Source organism: Pseudorca crassidens, chromosome 10 (assembly GCF_039906515.1).
Source record: "Pseudorca crassidens isolate mPseCra1 chromosome 10, mPseCra1.hap1, whole genome shotgun sequence".
Classification (NCBI taxonomy): domain Eukaryota; kingdom Metazoa; phylum Chordata; class Mammalia; order Artiodactyla; family Delphinidae; genus Pseudorca; species Pseudorca crassidens.
Window position 1 is genome coordinate 60258028 of NC_090305.1, and position 15477 is coordinate 60273504.

Genomic DNA, 15477 nt, shown 5'->3' on the forward strand with positions numbered 1-15477 from the left:
AGCCTATGTCCACCACAGATGACTATTAAAACCTCTGGACAAAATATGAAAAAAAGGCTACCACAAGCTGGAGAGAGGGGTGAAAACTCCTGATTGCTTTTTCTTCTCCCCACTCTGTCCTGAGGCCACTCCCAGTCACAGAGCTTCCCTGCTATAGTATAGTGATGTGGATAACTAGACCCTGATAGAAAACCTGTCCCTCTGGTCAGAGGAAATGGGAAAAAGGACACATTGTGCAGAGTATGGGGAGAATCCCTGTCGTTTTTTCTCTCTTTCCCCTCAACATTGTCCTGAGGGCAGCCGCAGTTGCACAGAGCAGCACAACAGATATAAAGTATGGCAGACTCCAGGAGAACCCTATCTCTCTGGCCAGCAGAACTGGAAAAAGGGGGTTCTGGGTGTCACAGATTATAAAGGAAATGCCCAAACGGAGAGTGATGCAAAAGGGAATCCTTAATTCTGTGTAGTGGTTTGTTACACAGCAATAGCTAACTGATACAGGAATCCATGTCATTAACTGAAGTCTGCCCTTTGTGTTGTCCAACAGCTAATTTGTCATACTTAACACAAAGTTTTAATGTGCTAATTGTGGAGATGAAAGGAGACCATCTGTGTGAAACGCATTTTTAACATTTCCATTCAATCTTTTTTCCAATCCTTCCAGTCATATAAATATCAGAAGATGACATTATATGGAGGGATGGCCATAAATTCAAGGAATGAGAAGTTAGGAAGAGTGCAATTAAAAAACAAAAATGTACTGAGTAATCAATGTCTAAACCTGTTGAAGCGCATAAACAATTTGTCCAGATCTTCAAAAGAGAAAGAACTTCTGGCCACACCCATGATGGCCACAGGGGAACTGGCCAATAACGTTGTGAGCTGCTATGACAGGCATCTAGAAAGATCAACAAAGGGCCCCTCGCAAGTAATTAGGCTTCTGTGCCTTGCCCCTGGTCTCCCTGTCTCCTGTCTTGAGTCTGGAAGACACAGAGAAGGGGCAGAGGATGGAAAAGCAGACACGGCTTTTCTGGCGTTGAAGGACCTCGAGGCATCTGTCTAGACTGAACAGCGTGTACGGAAGGAGAAAGGGTTCATACATTGTTTTCTTTCATTCCTTTGAGTTACTGCATGCCTACTGTGACTCTAACGCTGTTCTAGGCACTGGGGATGTATCAGTGGATAAAACAGACAAAAATCCCTGCCCTTGTGAAGCTTACATTCTAGGGAAAGACTGACAATAAATATAATAATATAAAACGTTAGAAGGTGATGAGTGCTGTGGAAAAAAGAAATATGCTAAGGTAAGATAGTGGGGTAGGGAGGAGAGCAGGTATTAAATAGGATGGTCAGAAAGGGCCTCAGTGAGAAGGTGAGATTCGGTTCCCGCTTCCCGTGAGGGAAGGAAGGAAATAAATCATCTCCTTAATTAACGAAGAGCTTGCAAGGCACTGGGAACACATTCCCAGGGCACAGATCCCGAGGTGGGCGGGGGGATAATATATTGGAACTGGGTTTTTCACTGCCTGAAAGTGAATTACAACTAAAATGAGGCTTGTTCTTATATTTGAAAGTGACAAGGAAGTTGGACTCTGGACCTTAAGAGACGGAAAAGAGGAAAATGTGAATGGACATATTTCTTTGCAGGTCGCCCCTCCATACTCTCGGAGTGACAGCCCAGCCCCGCGAGGCCCCGCCTCTCCACCGTGGTGCCGCCCCCACGCGGAGTGACAGCCCATAAGGCACGCCTCTTCCTTAGCAGTCTCAGCTCTCACTCCCGGCGACAGCCAGACTAGGCCAGTCTAGTGTTTCTCTGGAGCAGCCTGGTCTCTGCCGGGAGTGACTCAGCCCTAAGCCCCGCCTCCCCCACCTCGGCCCCGCCCCCGCCTGCGTGCGAGCGCGTCTCGGCCCCGCCCTGCACGCCCGGCGCTAGGTGGTACCCGCCCGGCAGGCCGCGGTTCGCCTCCCGCGGCGAGAGTCGGTTTCCCGGCCTGGGGGACTAGCAGGCTCTCGGGCCCGCCCCCGAAGACGTGGAGTGCTGTGGCGGCCGGTGAGTGGGGGAGGGGACCTCGGACCCCCTCGCTTTCGGCAGCGCAGAGCCTGGGTCAGTGCAGGTGATTGAGTCCGGGCTGTCGGGCAGCGGCGCGACGCTTCCAGTGACTCCTCCCGGCCGCCGCCCTTCCTTTCCGGGGTAGCTCCCGGGGTTGGCAATCCCGGGAATGGGAAAGTAGGACGGGGAGGGACGCCGAGGTTGGGTGACGTTCGGGTGGGAGTGGCAGTCGCAGGTGGAAGCTGCAGAGGGCCGAGGTTGGTCTGAGGGTGGAGGGTTGATAGAAGAAAAGTGGTGAAGCTGAAATCTGGTGGCTGGTGGAGTCAGGATGCGAGGGCTTGGGGGGCTCCAGAGCAACGGGGAATGAGATGAGTGGGGGTGGAGGAGTCGACGAAGCCTAGTGAAGGGCGTTTGAGAGAAGGACCAGCTCACGGGGGCCCATGATTCACGCTTCCCCGACTGTCCGGAGAGCCTGGAGCTTCGGGTATCTCGGCACGGGCGTGACGCTAGTGAGCTTGCGGGGTTGTGCTCTCACATCGGGGTGATCGGGTTTCCAGGCTTTCGACTGGGACACACAGTACAGCTGAAGTATTAGATGAAAGTCAGGGGCAATGCCTGGGACACCTGAGAAACGTGGCTGGAAGGGGTGCTTCTCCTATGGAATGCTTCTAATTTCCCTGGAGCCTTGGCGGCGCCAGCGTTGGTGCGGCGCTGTCTTCTGTGAAACCCTATTCTGGCAGCCCAGACGGTGTATGGAGGTCCCGCACAAAGTTCAGAGTTGAGGTTTTTATTCAGACTCAAAAGCAGTCGTATCACGTTCCCTTAAATCCTGCGGAGTTTTAATTTTAAAAATATCTAATCCTGTGGGGTTTTTAAAAAAAAATTTAAATCTTTCTTATCTGGCTACTTTGAATTTTAAAGTCACACCGAGCTAGAGAACTAGATGTTTTCTAAGAGCCCATTCTGTGAGTATGATAAACAATTTAAAATTAGCTGTGGAAAGTAGATCGTATCTGTTCTGACCAGTTATTGCTGAAAGAATTGTAGAATTGCAGATGAAGAATGAAATTGAAAAGATTTAAACTAATGGAAAGGGATAGAAAAGTCCTGGTAAATTGGAGACTGTGTGTGCTTAAAAAACAAACTCAGTGAAACTTTTTTTCACTGTAAGAGAACTTGGAAGATAGAGAAAAGTATAAGAATGAAAATGAAAACTCCATGTAATTTCACCAACCCTAACATTTTTGTGCAATTCTTCTTAATTCTTTTTGTATTTTTTTGTGTCTCTAAATGTACGTATTACATAGTTGGGGTCATATTGTTGTATTACTTTGTATTTTGCTTTTTTTCCCTTTGTATTTTTAGCATTTTCCTGGATCATTAAAAATTCTCCCTAAACATCTTTTTAAATGGTGGTATGTTCATCCCGTGAATTCATTCTTTTATCACATGTTAGCATTTCAGCTGTGTGCCAGGTCCTGTGCTTGGGGAGGAGATTCATTGTTGCTCTAGGTTTTCAGACATTATTCCAGCTCAAATAAGCAAAATCTTGGCAGTGTCTGGGGTACCAAGTGTAGAAAGAGAGTATGAGTGCAGCATCTAATTAGGCCTGGACCTGGGCTGTTGTGGCGAGGCTGTCTTCATTGTGTCGTGTCTCATCTCTCCTACACCTTCCTGTGGAGGCCTGAGGCCACGAGAGGTTCCTAGGTATGTTCCTCAGGGAATGGGCCTCACCAACTCCCCTACATTGTGGGTGTCACTGAGAAACTCTTTAGTGAGGGTGCATGTGTGCAGGGCTGATGTTTCATTCTCAAATCTGCCCTCATCTTAGGTGACTCTGAGAGACGGCTGCCCTAGGTCTCAAGGAGGACGGTCCCACAATTGCTCTCATAATTAACTGCCTCTAAGTTGTCTTACACCTTAGAGGGGGCCTCCGGAGGGGTCCTGTCCCTTCTAGCACTTGCCATTAAAATTGCAAGTTTTCTCCTAGGAAATCCCGCTCATCTTCCTCCTTGATCAGTGTGGCCCTTCATTTTGCTCTCACTGTTGTGTTCCTATTCTGCCTTACGACTGAGAGTAATTTTGTCATTTTGGATTGTGTTTCTCCTTGAGCCTGAAATAAGGTGATTCCTAAACACAGCCTTATGCACTTACTTATTAGTCTTTGAATTTATGATAATTCCATTGATGTTTTTTCTTTACCCAAACTCAGGAAGAGAATAAAGGGTCCCTTATTCTTTTTTTGAACCGTGATAAAATAATGTGAACCACCCCCCTCCATGCTTGAACTCCCAGTGAGTTTCTTTTCATATGTGCATTTCAACCACCAAGGTCAGGATTTAACCCTTACTATAGGCAGGTGATTCCAATAGCTAATGTAAGAGCCACAGGGATCCAGTTCCTTTGTAGGTCTCCTTTAGCCCTGGGTGCAGTTCAATGCGTGATTAAGAAGAGCAGAGTTTGAGATGGCTATCTACTGGTCCTGTGCGCGGAGCATATGGAACGTAGCTGCTCTGTGCTTTACAGTTATTGCTGGCTGCTGGCCTGGCTGACAGTCTGGATAAAAGGGGGAAATTGGCTGTGGAAGCAGAAATCATTCTACCCTCCAGTGCCCAGGAAGTCTGTGTGTTGAATCATTGCTTGTTTTCAGATCAGCCCCAACAGGAACCGTGAGGCCCTCTGCTGTGTCCACGCTTCAAGTCCTCATGCCCCCCCAGGTGGTATTTTGGTCCCATGTACTAGTCTAGTGTGCATGGTAATGGTGCAGCCAGCCTCTGTTAAGACCCTCCAGTGAAAGTGGATTGCAGAACTCAGGTTAGCCCACGCTGCCACGAGGCTTCTTATTTTCCCCGCCTTACACTTGGTATTCACGCTGTTGGGCTAGCCAACGTGAAGAGGTGGGATTGGAGCAGGCCTGGATCGCGCTGGTCGGTGAACTGCAAGAGTGATGTTGCGTGCAGAACACAGAGGGGGCAGGAATCCCCCAAGGAGAGGGCGTCCCCAGAGGTGTTACTGTATAGTGATGGAAATTCCCTGAGCAGAGGACACAAGAAGGAGGAGGGCACAGAGTTTCAGGGACGGGAACACGGGCAGTGTAAGAGAGGTTCCTGCCACTTAGGTCACCCAGCCTGTAAGTACCCTGTGGCCCAGTGGATGGCACAAGTGTGAAGCAGCTGAAAACAAGCAGTGTTGAAACTTCCAAGAGCATCTTATATACTGGAGCCTTGAAGGGGTTGAGGCTTACCAGGCTCCACTGAACTGCTCAGTGCTGGCACTGGGGTTAGTCTGTGAGACTCTAACAAGTGAAAGCACACAGCTCCACAGCTGTGGCGAGGCCAGCGTTACTTTTGATGGTGAGACTTTAAATTGGCTAAGTTCAAAAAAACGGGGAAAAAAGGTCTTTTGCATACGGTATGGTGTCATTCAAAGAGCATTGGATTTCAGTCTTATCTCTGTCACACTGGTTGTGTGACTTTGGTTTTATTAACATGAAATAGTGTGGTCTTGGGACTAATGGACCCCTAAGGCTCCTTCTGCCCTAAAATTCTCTCCTAGTCCAACTTCTGCGCTGCTTTTGCCAGTCTCATGGATAGGACGTGCCTAGGTCCCGAGTCCTTTCATTCTATATGCCGTTAACTTTTACCCCAAACTAAACAATCTTTGAAGCTAGGCGACTTCTTGTATACAAAGTTAGTATGTTTTTAATCTGAAGAATAAAGCAAAATATTATCTTGTATTAGGTAATTTTAAAAGTATCATTTGGTCTCTACTACAGTGTATATTTTACACTTATGTTGAAAATGTGAGCCTTCTATTTTACGAACATAGAAGCCATTTTTTTCCACTCATAAGAAATACCTGCTCACTAAAATTCAAATCAAAAAGAAAAATGTAAAGAAGAAAATAAAACTCATCGTAAATCCTACTACCTAGAAATGGGGATGGAGAAATATATCTGACTAATCACTGATGGAATTTTTATTAGACACACATACCTACACCGTGACTAACACAAGTGTGTGTAATACACTCATACCACATGTGATGAATACATATGTATACACAAATGTGGTTAAGGATGTGAGCTCTGGCATCAGGCTGCCTGGTTTTGAAGCCCAGCTTCCCTGCTTGAGACTGCATGATGTGGACAGGCTACTTTTTACTTCTTTCACCTCAGTTTTCTCATCTGTAAGATGGAAACGTTAAAGTTCCTTCTTCATGGCGTTGCTGTGAGAAATGACTGAGGTAATTCACACAAAAATGTGTAGCCGTGCTTTGATGCAGTAAATCCTCAGCAAATGTTAGCTAGTGTTGTCATTTTGATATTACTGTGGATGATATATATTCAGAAATGGGGTCATACTTTGCATTTTTACCTTATAATGTGTTATGAAACATTCTCCATGTTAATTTAGTTGGATCTGTATCCTAGTATTAACGGTTCTGTTGTATAGTTATACTTTATTTAGCCAGTATCCTGTTGTTTGACTTTATAGGAAAGAGAGGAAAGACAGAAAAAAAGAAAGCTGTAATGAACATTTATGTACATTTTTGACTTTATTATATGTTTGGTATAAATTCCTAGAACTAGCATTGTTCTGTTGAATGGTATGAGTATTTAATGTTGTTTTTCAGATTGCTACTCTGCTTTCTGGGAAGGTGGTATCAAATCACAACATCTGGCAGCAATGTGTGAAAATGCCCAGTTTTCTACTCCCATGCCAGACCTGGGTTCTGTCCATCTTTCAACAAATCTGAAAAGGGAAAAATAACTCATTGTTACTTTGCGTTTCTTTCTTAGTAACTTTAAACATCTTTTCAAGTGTATATTTCTTCTTTGTGACTTTAGTTTTTTGTATTTTTTGTTATTGATTTATAAGAACTCCTCGTATATCAGAGATTGTGACATTTTTGTCTGTAATATATTGGAAGTCTTGGTAAGGTCGTGCTTTGAGTAATGAAAGGCATACAGTATCTCAAATAAGAATAAATCAATGAGCAAGTATTTACTGTGAGCTTCTACATAATGCTCGTATACGTGTTGAGAACTGAAACCTACCTTACTTTCTCAGAAAGATTGTTTCATGACCTGGTAATTGTGAATAATCGTCACTCACATTAGGCAATGCATAAAGGCTAAAAAACTTTGACCTTTGATGCCTGTGCACATATGCCCTGCTGAGCCCTGTATTGTCCCCTTAACCTCACCATTCCTTCCATCTTTGCTATTTGCTAACTCACAGCCATTCTTCCCATGTCCCAGGTTAGAAACCTTGGAATCATCTGGGTATCTTTTCTAAATTGCAGCCTGTCCCATTCTCAGCCTCCCTTCTCAGGCTGCCCCAAGCCCTCGGGTTACTGCAGTTGTACTGTTATACTTAGCCCTGTGTTAGAATGATTTGATGCACGCCTGCTTCTCAAAAGTAAGATGTAGACCTTATTTACTTTTGTATCTTCAGACTCCGTCATGGCCTGGCTCATAATAAGCACATGATTAATGTTTGTTGTATTTGGTATTTCCATGCGAAAGATGATGATGGTAAGCCTCTGTAGTCTACTGGTAGATTAACATTTTTCCCCAACTTTTTTTTAAAAATTAATTTATTAAATTAATTTATTTTTGGCTGCGTTGGGTCTTTGCTGCTGCGCGCGGGCTTTCTCTAGATGCAGCGAGCGGGGGCTACTCTTCGTTGCGTTGTGCAGGCTTCTCATTGCGGTGGCTTCTCTTGTCGCGGAGCACGGGCTTTAGGTATGCGGGCTTCAGTAGTTGTAGTGTGCAGGCTCAGTAGTTGTGGCACACGGGCTCAGTTTCTTCACGGCATGTGAGATCGTCCCAGACCAGGGCTCGAACCCGTGTCCCCTGCATTGGCAGGCGGATCCTTAACCACTGCACCACCAGGGAAGCCTCCCCCCAACTTTTTGTTATGAAAAATTTCAGAAGTTCAGGGGAGTTGAAAGAATACCATGAAGAACACCCCCTAAACGTACCTGTTGAGATTTCTGTCACTCTGACACATAGCCAATCCTCTGCTCAGAAACCCCCAGTGACTCCTTACTGGCTGTCAGGTTAGATGTAAACAGCAGCATACTTTCTCAAATGGTGGTAGCTTACAAACATGTTACCACTCTGCTCTGGTCGGGCCTTTACTCTCAAGCTTCATTGATAACTTTTGCACATGAAGTGTTCTGAGTTCCCATAGCTTTAATGGCTATCTGTTACCATTCTTTCCTTCTTTATAATTCCTGATTATATCATTAGCTATTTGGAGTTGAGAACTCAGTCCTATTTTTTTTTAACATCTTTATTGGAGTATAATTGCTTTACAATGTTGTTAGTTTCTGCTGCATAACAAAGTGAATCAGCCATATACATACATATATCCCCATATCCCCTCCCTCTTGCACCTCTCTCGCACCCTCCCCATCCCACCCCTCTACGCAGTCACAAAGCACCAAGCTGATCTCCCTGTGCCATGCAGCTGCTTCCCACTAGCTATCTATTTTACATTTGATAGTGTATATATGTCCATGCCACTCTCTCACTTTGTCCCAGCTTCCCCTCCCCCCTCCCCGTGTCCTCAAGTCCATTCTCTAAGTCTGCGTCTTTATTCCTGCCCTACCCCTAGGTTCATCAGAACCTTTTTTTTTTTTTTAGATTCCATATATATGTGTTAGCGTACGGTATTTGTTTTTCTCTTTCTGACTTACTTCACTCTGTATGACAGACTCTAGGTCCATCCACCTCACTACAAATAACTCAATTTCTTTTTTTTATGGCTGAGTAATATTCCATTGTATATATGTGTCACATCTTCTTTATCCATTCATCTGTCGATGGACACTTAGGTTGCTTCCACGTCCTGACTATTGTACATAGTGCGGCAATGAACATTGTGGTACATGGCTCTTTTTTTTTTTAATTCTTTATTGGAGTATAATTGCTTTACAATGGTGTGTTAGTTTCTGCTTTATAACAAAGTGAATCAGTTATACATATACAAATGTTCCCGTATCTCTTTCCTCTTGTGTCTCCCTCCCTCCCACCCTCCCTATCCCACCCCTCTAGGTGGTCACAAAGCACCGAGCTGATCTCCCTGTGCTATGCGGCTGCTTCCCACTAGCTATCTGTTTTACGTTTGGTAGTGTATATATGTCCATTACACGTGACTCTTTTTGATTTATGGTTTTCTCAGGTGTATGCACGGTAGTGGGATTGCTGGGTCATATGGTAGTTCTATTTTTAGTTTTTTAAGGAACCTCCCTACTGTTCTCCACAGTGGCTGTATCAATTTACATTCCCACCAGCAGTGCAAGAGGGTTCCCTTTTCTCCACATCCTCTCCAGCATTTATTGTTTGTAGATTTTTTGATGATGGCCATTTTGACCAGTGTGAGGTGATACCTCATTGTAGTTGGTCCTGTTTTGACCTGGCTTCCCTCGTAGATCCTAGCCTGGGGAGTTTGATTGGGCTGATACCTTGAAATAGCATTCCTGATGTATTTGTAGTTATTATTTGAATCCAGCATTGATTTATAACACCAGTATTGCCCCAAACAAAACTTGTACTCTGTTAGAGAAAAACAAGGCTCATCAGTCCAGGCCAGACAAGCTGGATCTGTTTGATCAGCTTGCTGAAAGACTGTGATTTCCCCCAGAGAAAGGAAAGATGTTCTGTGTTGTTGGTCATTCCTTTTGTGATTGTTCCCAAGAATTGCTTTGCACTTCGACTTTGGAGTCATTAAAACTTACATTAAGCACAAAGTTAGAGTAAATGAGTCTAAAGTCTGAAAATTGCCCCTGTTGAGAATCATGGAGTTAGAGAGGTCCACATGAGAAACATTTTTGAGGGAGGCCATCAGGCCTTAGTGACCGATGCCATTTGTGGGTTTCCAGGTTGACTCCATTATCTTCCCAGCTTGGTGACAGAGATAAAGATGACATCCCTGAGAAAGTTAGGGACACTGGGAAGGGAAGCTGATGCTGGGGACATCAACTCCATACAAAAACATGAAATTGGGCTGTGTCAATTCCCTGCCCATAATGAATTGGTGATTCCCATTGTTTGCTGGACAAGGCCCAGTTAATTTGTAATAATCTGGGGCCTTCATTAGATACCAGCTCCCATCCTCCCTTCCTCTAACTCATAGTTAACACTCCAGCTGTACCTACTCACTTGTATTTCTCTGAGTCTCTCGGCTATTTTTTTTTTTTTTTTTTTTGGTATGCGGGCCTCTCACTGTTGCGGCCTCTCCCATTGCGGAGCACAGGCTCCAGACAGCAGGCTCAGCGACCATGGCTCACGGGCCCAGCTGCTCCGCGGCATGTGGGATCTTCCCAGACCGGGGCACGAACCCGTGTCCCCTACATCAGCAGGCGGACTCTCAACCACTGTGCCACCTGGGAAGCCCCATCTTGGCTATTTTTCATCATTGTTTTGTAGGGGAACACTATTTCCTCTGCCTAGAATGCCATCCATTGTCGATCTGGCAAACTCCTATTCATTCTTCTAAATCCTGTTCAGGTCACATCCTTTGTAAATACTTTCTTAGTCCTCTTGTGTGAACACATTTTACACTGTTATCCTTCACTTACCTGAATGTACCCTCTGCCTTATTCTGAGCTGCTTACGGATACGAGTAGTGTTTCCCTCGTTTTTGTATAGGGCCTGGCTCGCACAGGTGCTGTGAGCCATTTGGTGAGCCTGTCATGTAACCCATCTGGCTCGTGAGAAATTTTCTTCTGTCCAGGAAGCCAGAATTAGGTTTAATTAAGAGAAAATACAAATACAGTCTATATTTATTTTTCCCATTATAGCCCATCTTTGCTTTTTATTTTCAGCAAGTTTGTCAAAGATGAAAGTGACCTTGTCAGCTCTGGATACTCATGAGAGCTCTTTCACGCCTCTGGTTGTCATAGAACTTGCTCAGGATGTCAAGGAAGAAACCAAAGAATGGCTGAAGAACAGAATTATCAGTAGAAAGAAAGATGGAGGTGAGTAAAATAAATATCACTCAGATTTAGTCATGCCAGTGAGTAAAACTGTATTTTCAAATGTGTTTCACAGTTTTTTAATTGATATATTTTTAAAATTAATGTTCATTTCTTTGCTCTTTATTATTTATCTAGGACTTGAAAGGAGGTCTTAAATCAACATTAGATTGTAAGTCTCTCTTAGACCGTAAGCAACGTGAGTGGTTTTGTTCACAGCTATAAACTCTGTGCCTATGTACAGTGCCTGGTGCATAGTAGGTGCTTAATAAATATTTGTCAAATGAATGAATATCTTTGAGTATTATTTCTGTGTTGGTTATGGTGCTAAGGGAGAGAGAAACACTTCTGCCGGCAAGGATGTTACTGTCAGGGTAAAGAGACTGAACGCTAGTTCCAGGAAATTGAGGGAACAGGAAGAAAGGCTAAGGAAAAAGCTCTTACAAAATACTGCATGATACTTAAAAAAAATCATTATGTATACTTGCTGTGAAAGTAAAGGGGGTCTTCCCTGGTGGTCCAGTGTTTGAGAATCCACCTTCCAATGCAGGGGACGCGGGTTCGATCTCTGGTCGGGGAACTAAGATCCCACGTGCTGCAGGGCAGCTAAGCCTGTGCGCTGCAACTACTGAGCCCACATGCCACAACAAGTGAGCCCGCATGCTGCAACTAGAGAGCCCACATACTCTGGAGGCCATGCGCAACAACTACAGAGCCCACGTGCTCTGGAGCCCGTGCGCTACAACTTGAGAGCCCATGCGCTCTGGAGCCTGTGTGCCACAACTAGAGAGCCTGTGTGCTGCAACTACCAAGCCTGCATGCCACAGCTAGAGAGAAGCCCGCGTGCTGCAACAAAAGATCCCATGTGCTGCAGCTAAGACCCAACACAGCCAAAAATAAATAAATATTTTTTTTAAAAAAAGAGAGAAGATGATAATTACCAATAGGAAGAATGAGGTATGTAACATTACTACAGTTTCTACAGATATTAAGAGGAAAATAAGGGTGTATAATTTTAAAAAAAAGAAAGTAAAGGGAAGGAAGAAGTGACACTTGGTGATGCTTTTCGGGGTGGTAAGGGATGACTTTATAGAAGAAGCCGAAGGTTAGCCCTCTCCTGTAGGGCACAGAAAGGGGGCTAGATCTGGGTAAGAGGGTGGAGGGAGTTTTACATGAGCAGACACTTCGTAAAACTACACAAAACAACCCCTAAAACTTCACTAAGTCTCGAAACACTGGACAAAATGTAAATAAGACTCTTAAAAAACGATTTTGACTGTAAATGGAAATGCCTTCTTAAAAATAAAACTTTGTGTCAAAGTGGAATTTTTAATTTTTTTCAAACAATTGAACCAAAAAAAAAAAAACCTTTAAAAAGAAGAATACTTGCTGAAGTCTGAGGTATTTCACTGGACTGGAGTCTCTTCTTTAAAATCCCTGTGGTTGGACTTCCCTGGTGGCGCAGTGGTTAAGAATCTGCCTGCCAATGCAGGGGACATGGGTTCAAGCCCTGGTCTGGGAAGATGCCACATGCCTTGGAGCAACTAAGCCTGTGTGCCACAACTACTAAGCCTGCACTCTAGAGCCCTCAAGCCACAACTACTGAGCCCGCGCACCTAGAGCCCATGCTCCGCGACAAGAGAAGCCATCACAATGAGAAGCCCACGCACCACAACGAAGAGTAGCCCCGACTCGCTGCAACTAGAGAAAGCCCGCACGCAGCAACGAAGACCCAACGCAGCCAAAAATAAATAAATTTAAAAAATAAATAAAAAATAAAATCCCTGTGGTGTAAGAACATTTGTAGTGTCTTAGAGTGAGAGAGCCCAGTGTATTCCTAGTCGTCTTCTCTGCTCTTTGTGTGGCTTTAGCAAGGACACATGAGGATGGGGACGGGATGGCATCCTCCTACAATGCTGGGGCAGTCATAAAAGAACATTCCAAAAAAGTACTCTGGATCTTTCAGGTAAAGGTATTGGATTTAACACTCATATTTACTTTTATTCTCTTACAAACTCCTATTAAAATGACAATAAAAGGATCTTTTAAAAAAGACCTAAGTCCACATTGACAAGAAAGGAGAAGATATAACAGCAGCACCATTCTAGAAGCTAGTAAACAGGTGATGAGTAGTGAGTAACTTCTCAGAGTTGAGAAATCCAGAGCTCGAGCTGGCAGGGGAGAAAACTGAGATGCAGTTTGGTTTACACTGCAAAATATTCCTAAAGACTCAGGAATTAGAGACATTAGGGGCCTATAGAGGTAGAAATAAAAATGGTACCAAGAAAAAAAAAAAAAGAATTGTTTGAGATCTGTTTAAGAAATAATCTGATCCCTAGGTCCCTTCTGTATTCTAGCACCCCAGCAGAAGTCTCTGTTATTCTCTGGAGAGGGTCAGATGCATGGATTTTGGCATGGGGCCTTTATGTACAGTTGGTAACAGATTCTGTACTGAAAAAGGGATAATTAATTGAATCTCGTTACCCCTGTCCTCCATCCCACCAGTCTCATACCTAATTAAGTTTCCACAATGTAATCATCTCGGAAGGAGATTTGAATAATGTTTCCTTGAGGAATCTGAGCAACTCAAGACGAAGGTGCAGAAATCAAGAGTTGCCCATGGAAAGTAACCCGGCCAGACTACCTTGCATTAAGGGCCATTTTTAAAAATAAATTTATTTATTTTATTTTTTTATTTTTGGCTGCGTTGGGTCTTCATTGCTGGGCGTGCGGGCTTTCTCTAGTTGCGGAGAGCGGGGGCCACCCCTCGTTGAGGTGCACACGGGCTTCAGTAGATGTGCCCGCGGGCTCTAGAGCGCAGGCGCACGGGCTTAGTTGCTCCGCGGCATGTGGGATTCTCCCGGACCAGGGCTATGACCCCGTGTGCCCTGCATTGGCAGGCGGATTCCCAACCACTGCGCCACCAGGGAAGCCCCAGAGGCCATCTTTGATGAGTTCCATCTAAACCTTCAGAACTTCTGTTCCACTTCTTAGAACTGCTTTCTTAAACATGAGCTTATAACAAAAGATCACCAAACATCTGAGGAAAATCCCTAACGTGAAAGAGAAAGCTAAAAAAATAAAAGAAAACCATGTAGGAGAAAACGAAAAGAGAATTAAAAACTCAATTCTCAGCGTTATGAGAAGACAAACCACCTACACATCAAGAGTAGGATATTGTAAAATAATCATTTAGGAAAAAAAGCAGCTCATAAAATGAAAGTATGAGAGCAAAATTTAAAAACTCAGTAAAAGGGTTAGAAGACAATTTTGACAGAACCTCCCAGAAAGTAGAGCAAAAAGGTAAAGAATTGGAAAATCTAAGAGAAAAAAAACAGGGAAATTAGAGGACTAGTCCAGAAGGTATACCTCTGAATAAAAGTTCTAAAAAGGGAAGAGAGAAAAAGGAGAGGAATAAATCATCAAAGAGAAACTCAGGGCTGATGTGTGCTTTTTCAGACTGAAAGGGCCCATGCAATGCCCAGCACTGTGGCTGAAAATGGCATATCACTGGAAGGTTTCAGAACCCTGAGGACAGGGAAGATACTACATACTTCCAGAAAAAATAAAGTAGGTTAGAAACACTGGAAGCTAGAAGGCAGTGGTATAATATCTTCATTTCTGAAGGAAAATGATTTCAGTCCAGAATTCTGAACCCACCCAGCTGTCAACAAGGTGTGAAGGCGGAGTGAAGAGAGATTTCTCTAAGAAGATAATGTTAACAGCCTATCTCTCTTGGCAGTGTATTGAGGGAAGACTTAATTGGCAGAGCTTGGGGGATTGAATTAGCAGTAAGTGCATAATAAACCAAGCATATGATAAGATACCAATTTTGGGGAAAACGGTAAGTTGTAGGGAAGGAAAATCATAGCGTGTTGTAAGGCGCAACTGTAACGTATGTAGTCATAATAATGAAAATACTGTTGATGGGATGAGAAGGATGATATGACGATATTGTGAGAATGGGGTGATGGAAAGGGTGGGTGGAAATGGTGAAGGTGGGTTGGAAAGAGAGCTAAATCTCTTTAGCTAAAGTATGTTGTTTGGCGACAAAAGAAATCACAAAGGAATCACCTGAACAAGTTGAAAGTCATTGCCTTGGTGGGCGGGGTGCCGGTGGGGGGGATGGGGACTATTCTTCAGAACAAGGTGTTGACAAATGTTTCTCTGTGAAGGTTATACCCTTTGATACTCCCCTAGTGATGTCTCAGAGTGCCTTTCCCCTCTCCGTGTCAGTTTGCGTCGTCCAAGCAAGAGATGCCAAACGGGATTATTTTATTAAAAAAATTTTTAAAAATTTTATTTATTTATTTTTGGCTGTGTTGGGTCTTCGTTGCTGCACGCAGGCTTTCTCTAGTTGCGGCGAGCGTGGGCTACTCTTCGTTGCGGTGCGCGGGCTTCTCATTGCGGTGGCTTCTCTTGTTGCGGAGCACAGCCTC

General features: G+C 44.1%; 1 protein-coding gene across 3 annotated transcripts in view; it reads left to right on the forward strand.

The window, feature by feature from the left end:
• The first annotated feature begins 1891 nt into the window (after positions 1–1891).
• Positions 1892–15477, forward strand: part of ANO10 (anoctamin 10) — a 223956-nt gene continuing 210370 nt past the window's right edge. For all 3 annotated transcript variants that reach the window (XM_067753884.1, XM_067753885.1, XM_067753886.1), the window contains exons 1-2: positions 1892–2050; positions 10889–11041. In XM_067753884.1, coding sequence (XP_067609985.1) covers positions 10903–11041 — 139 coding nt within the window. In that variant the 5' untranslated portion in view covers positions 1892–2050; positions 10889–10902. The remainder of the gene's footprint in view (positions 2051–10888; positions 11042–15477) is intronic.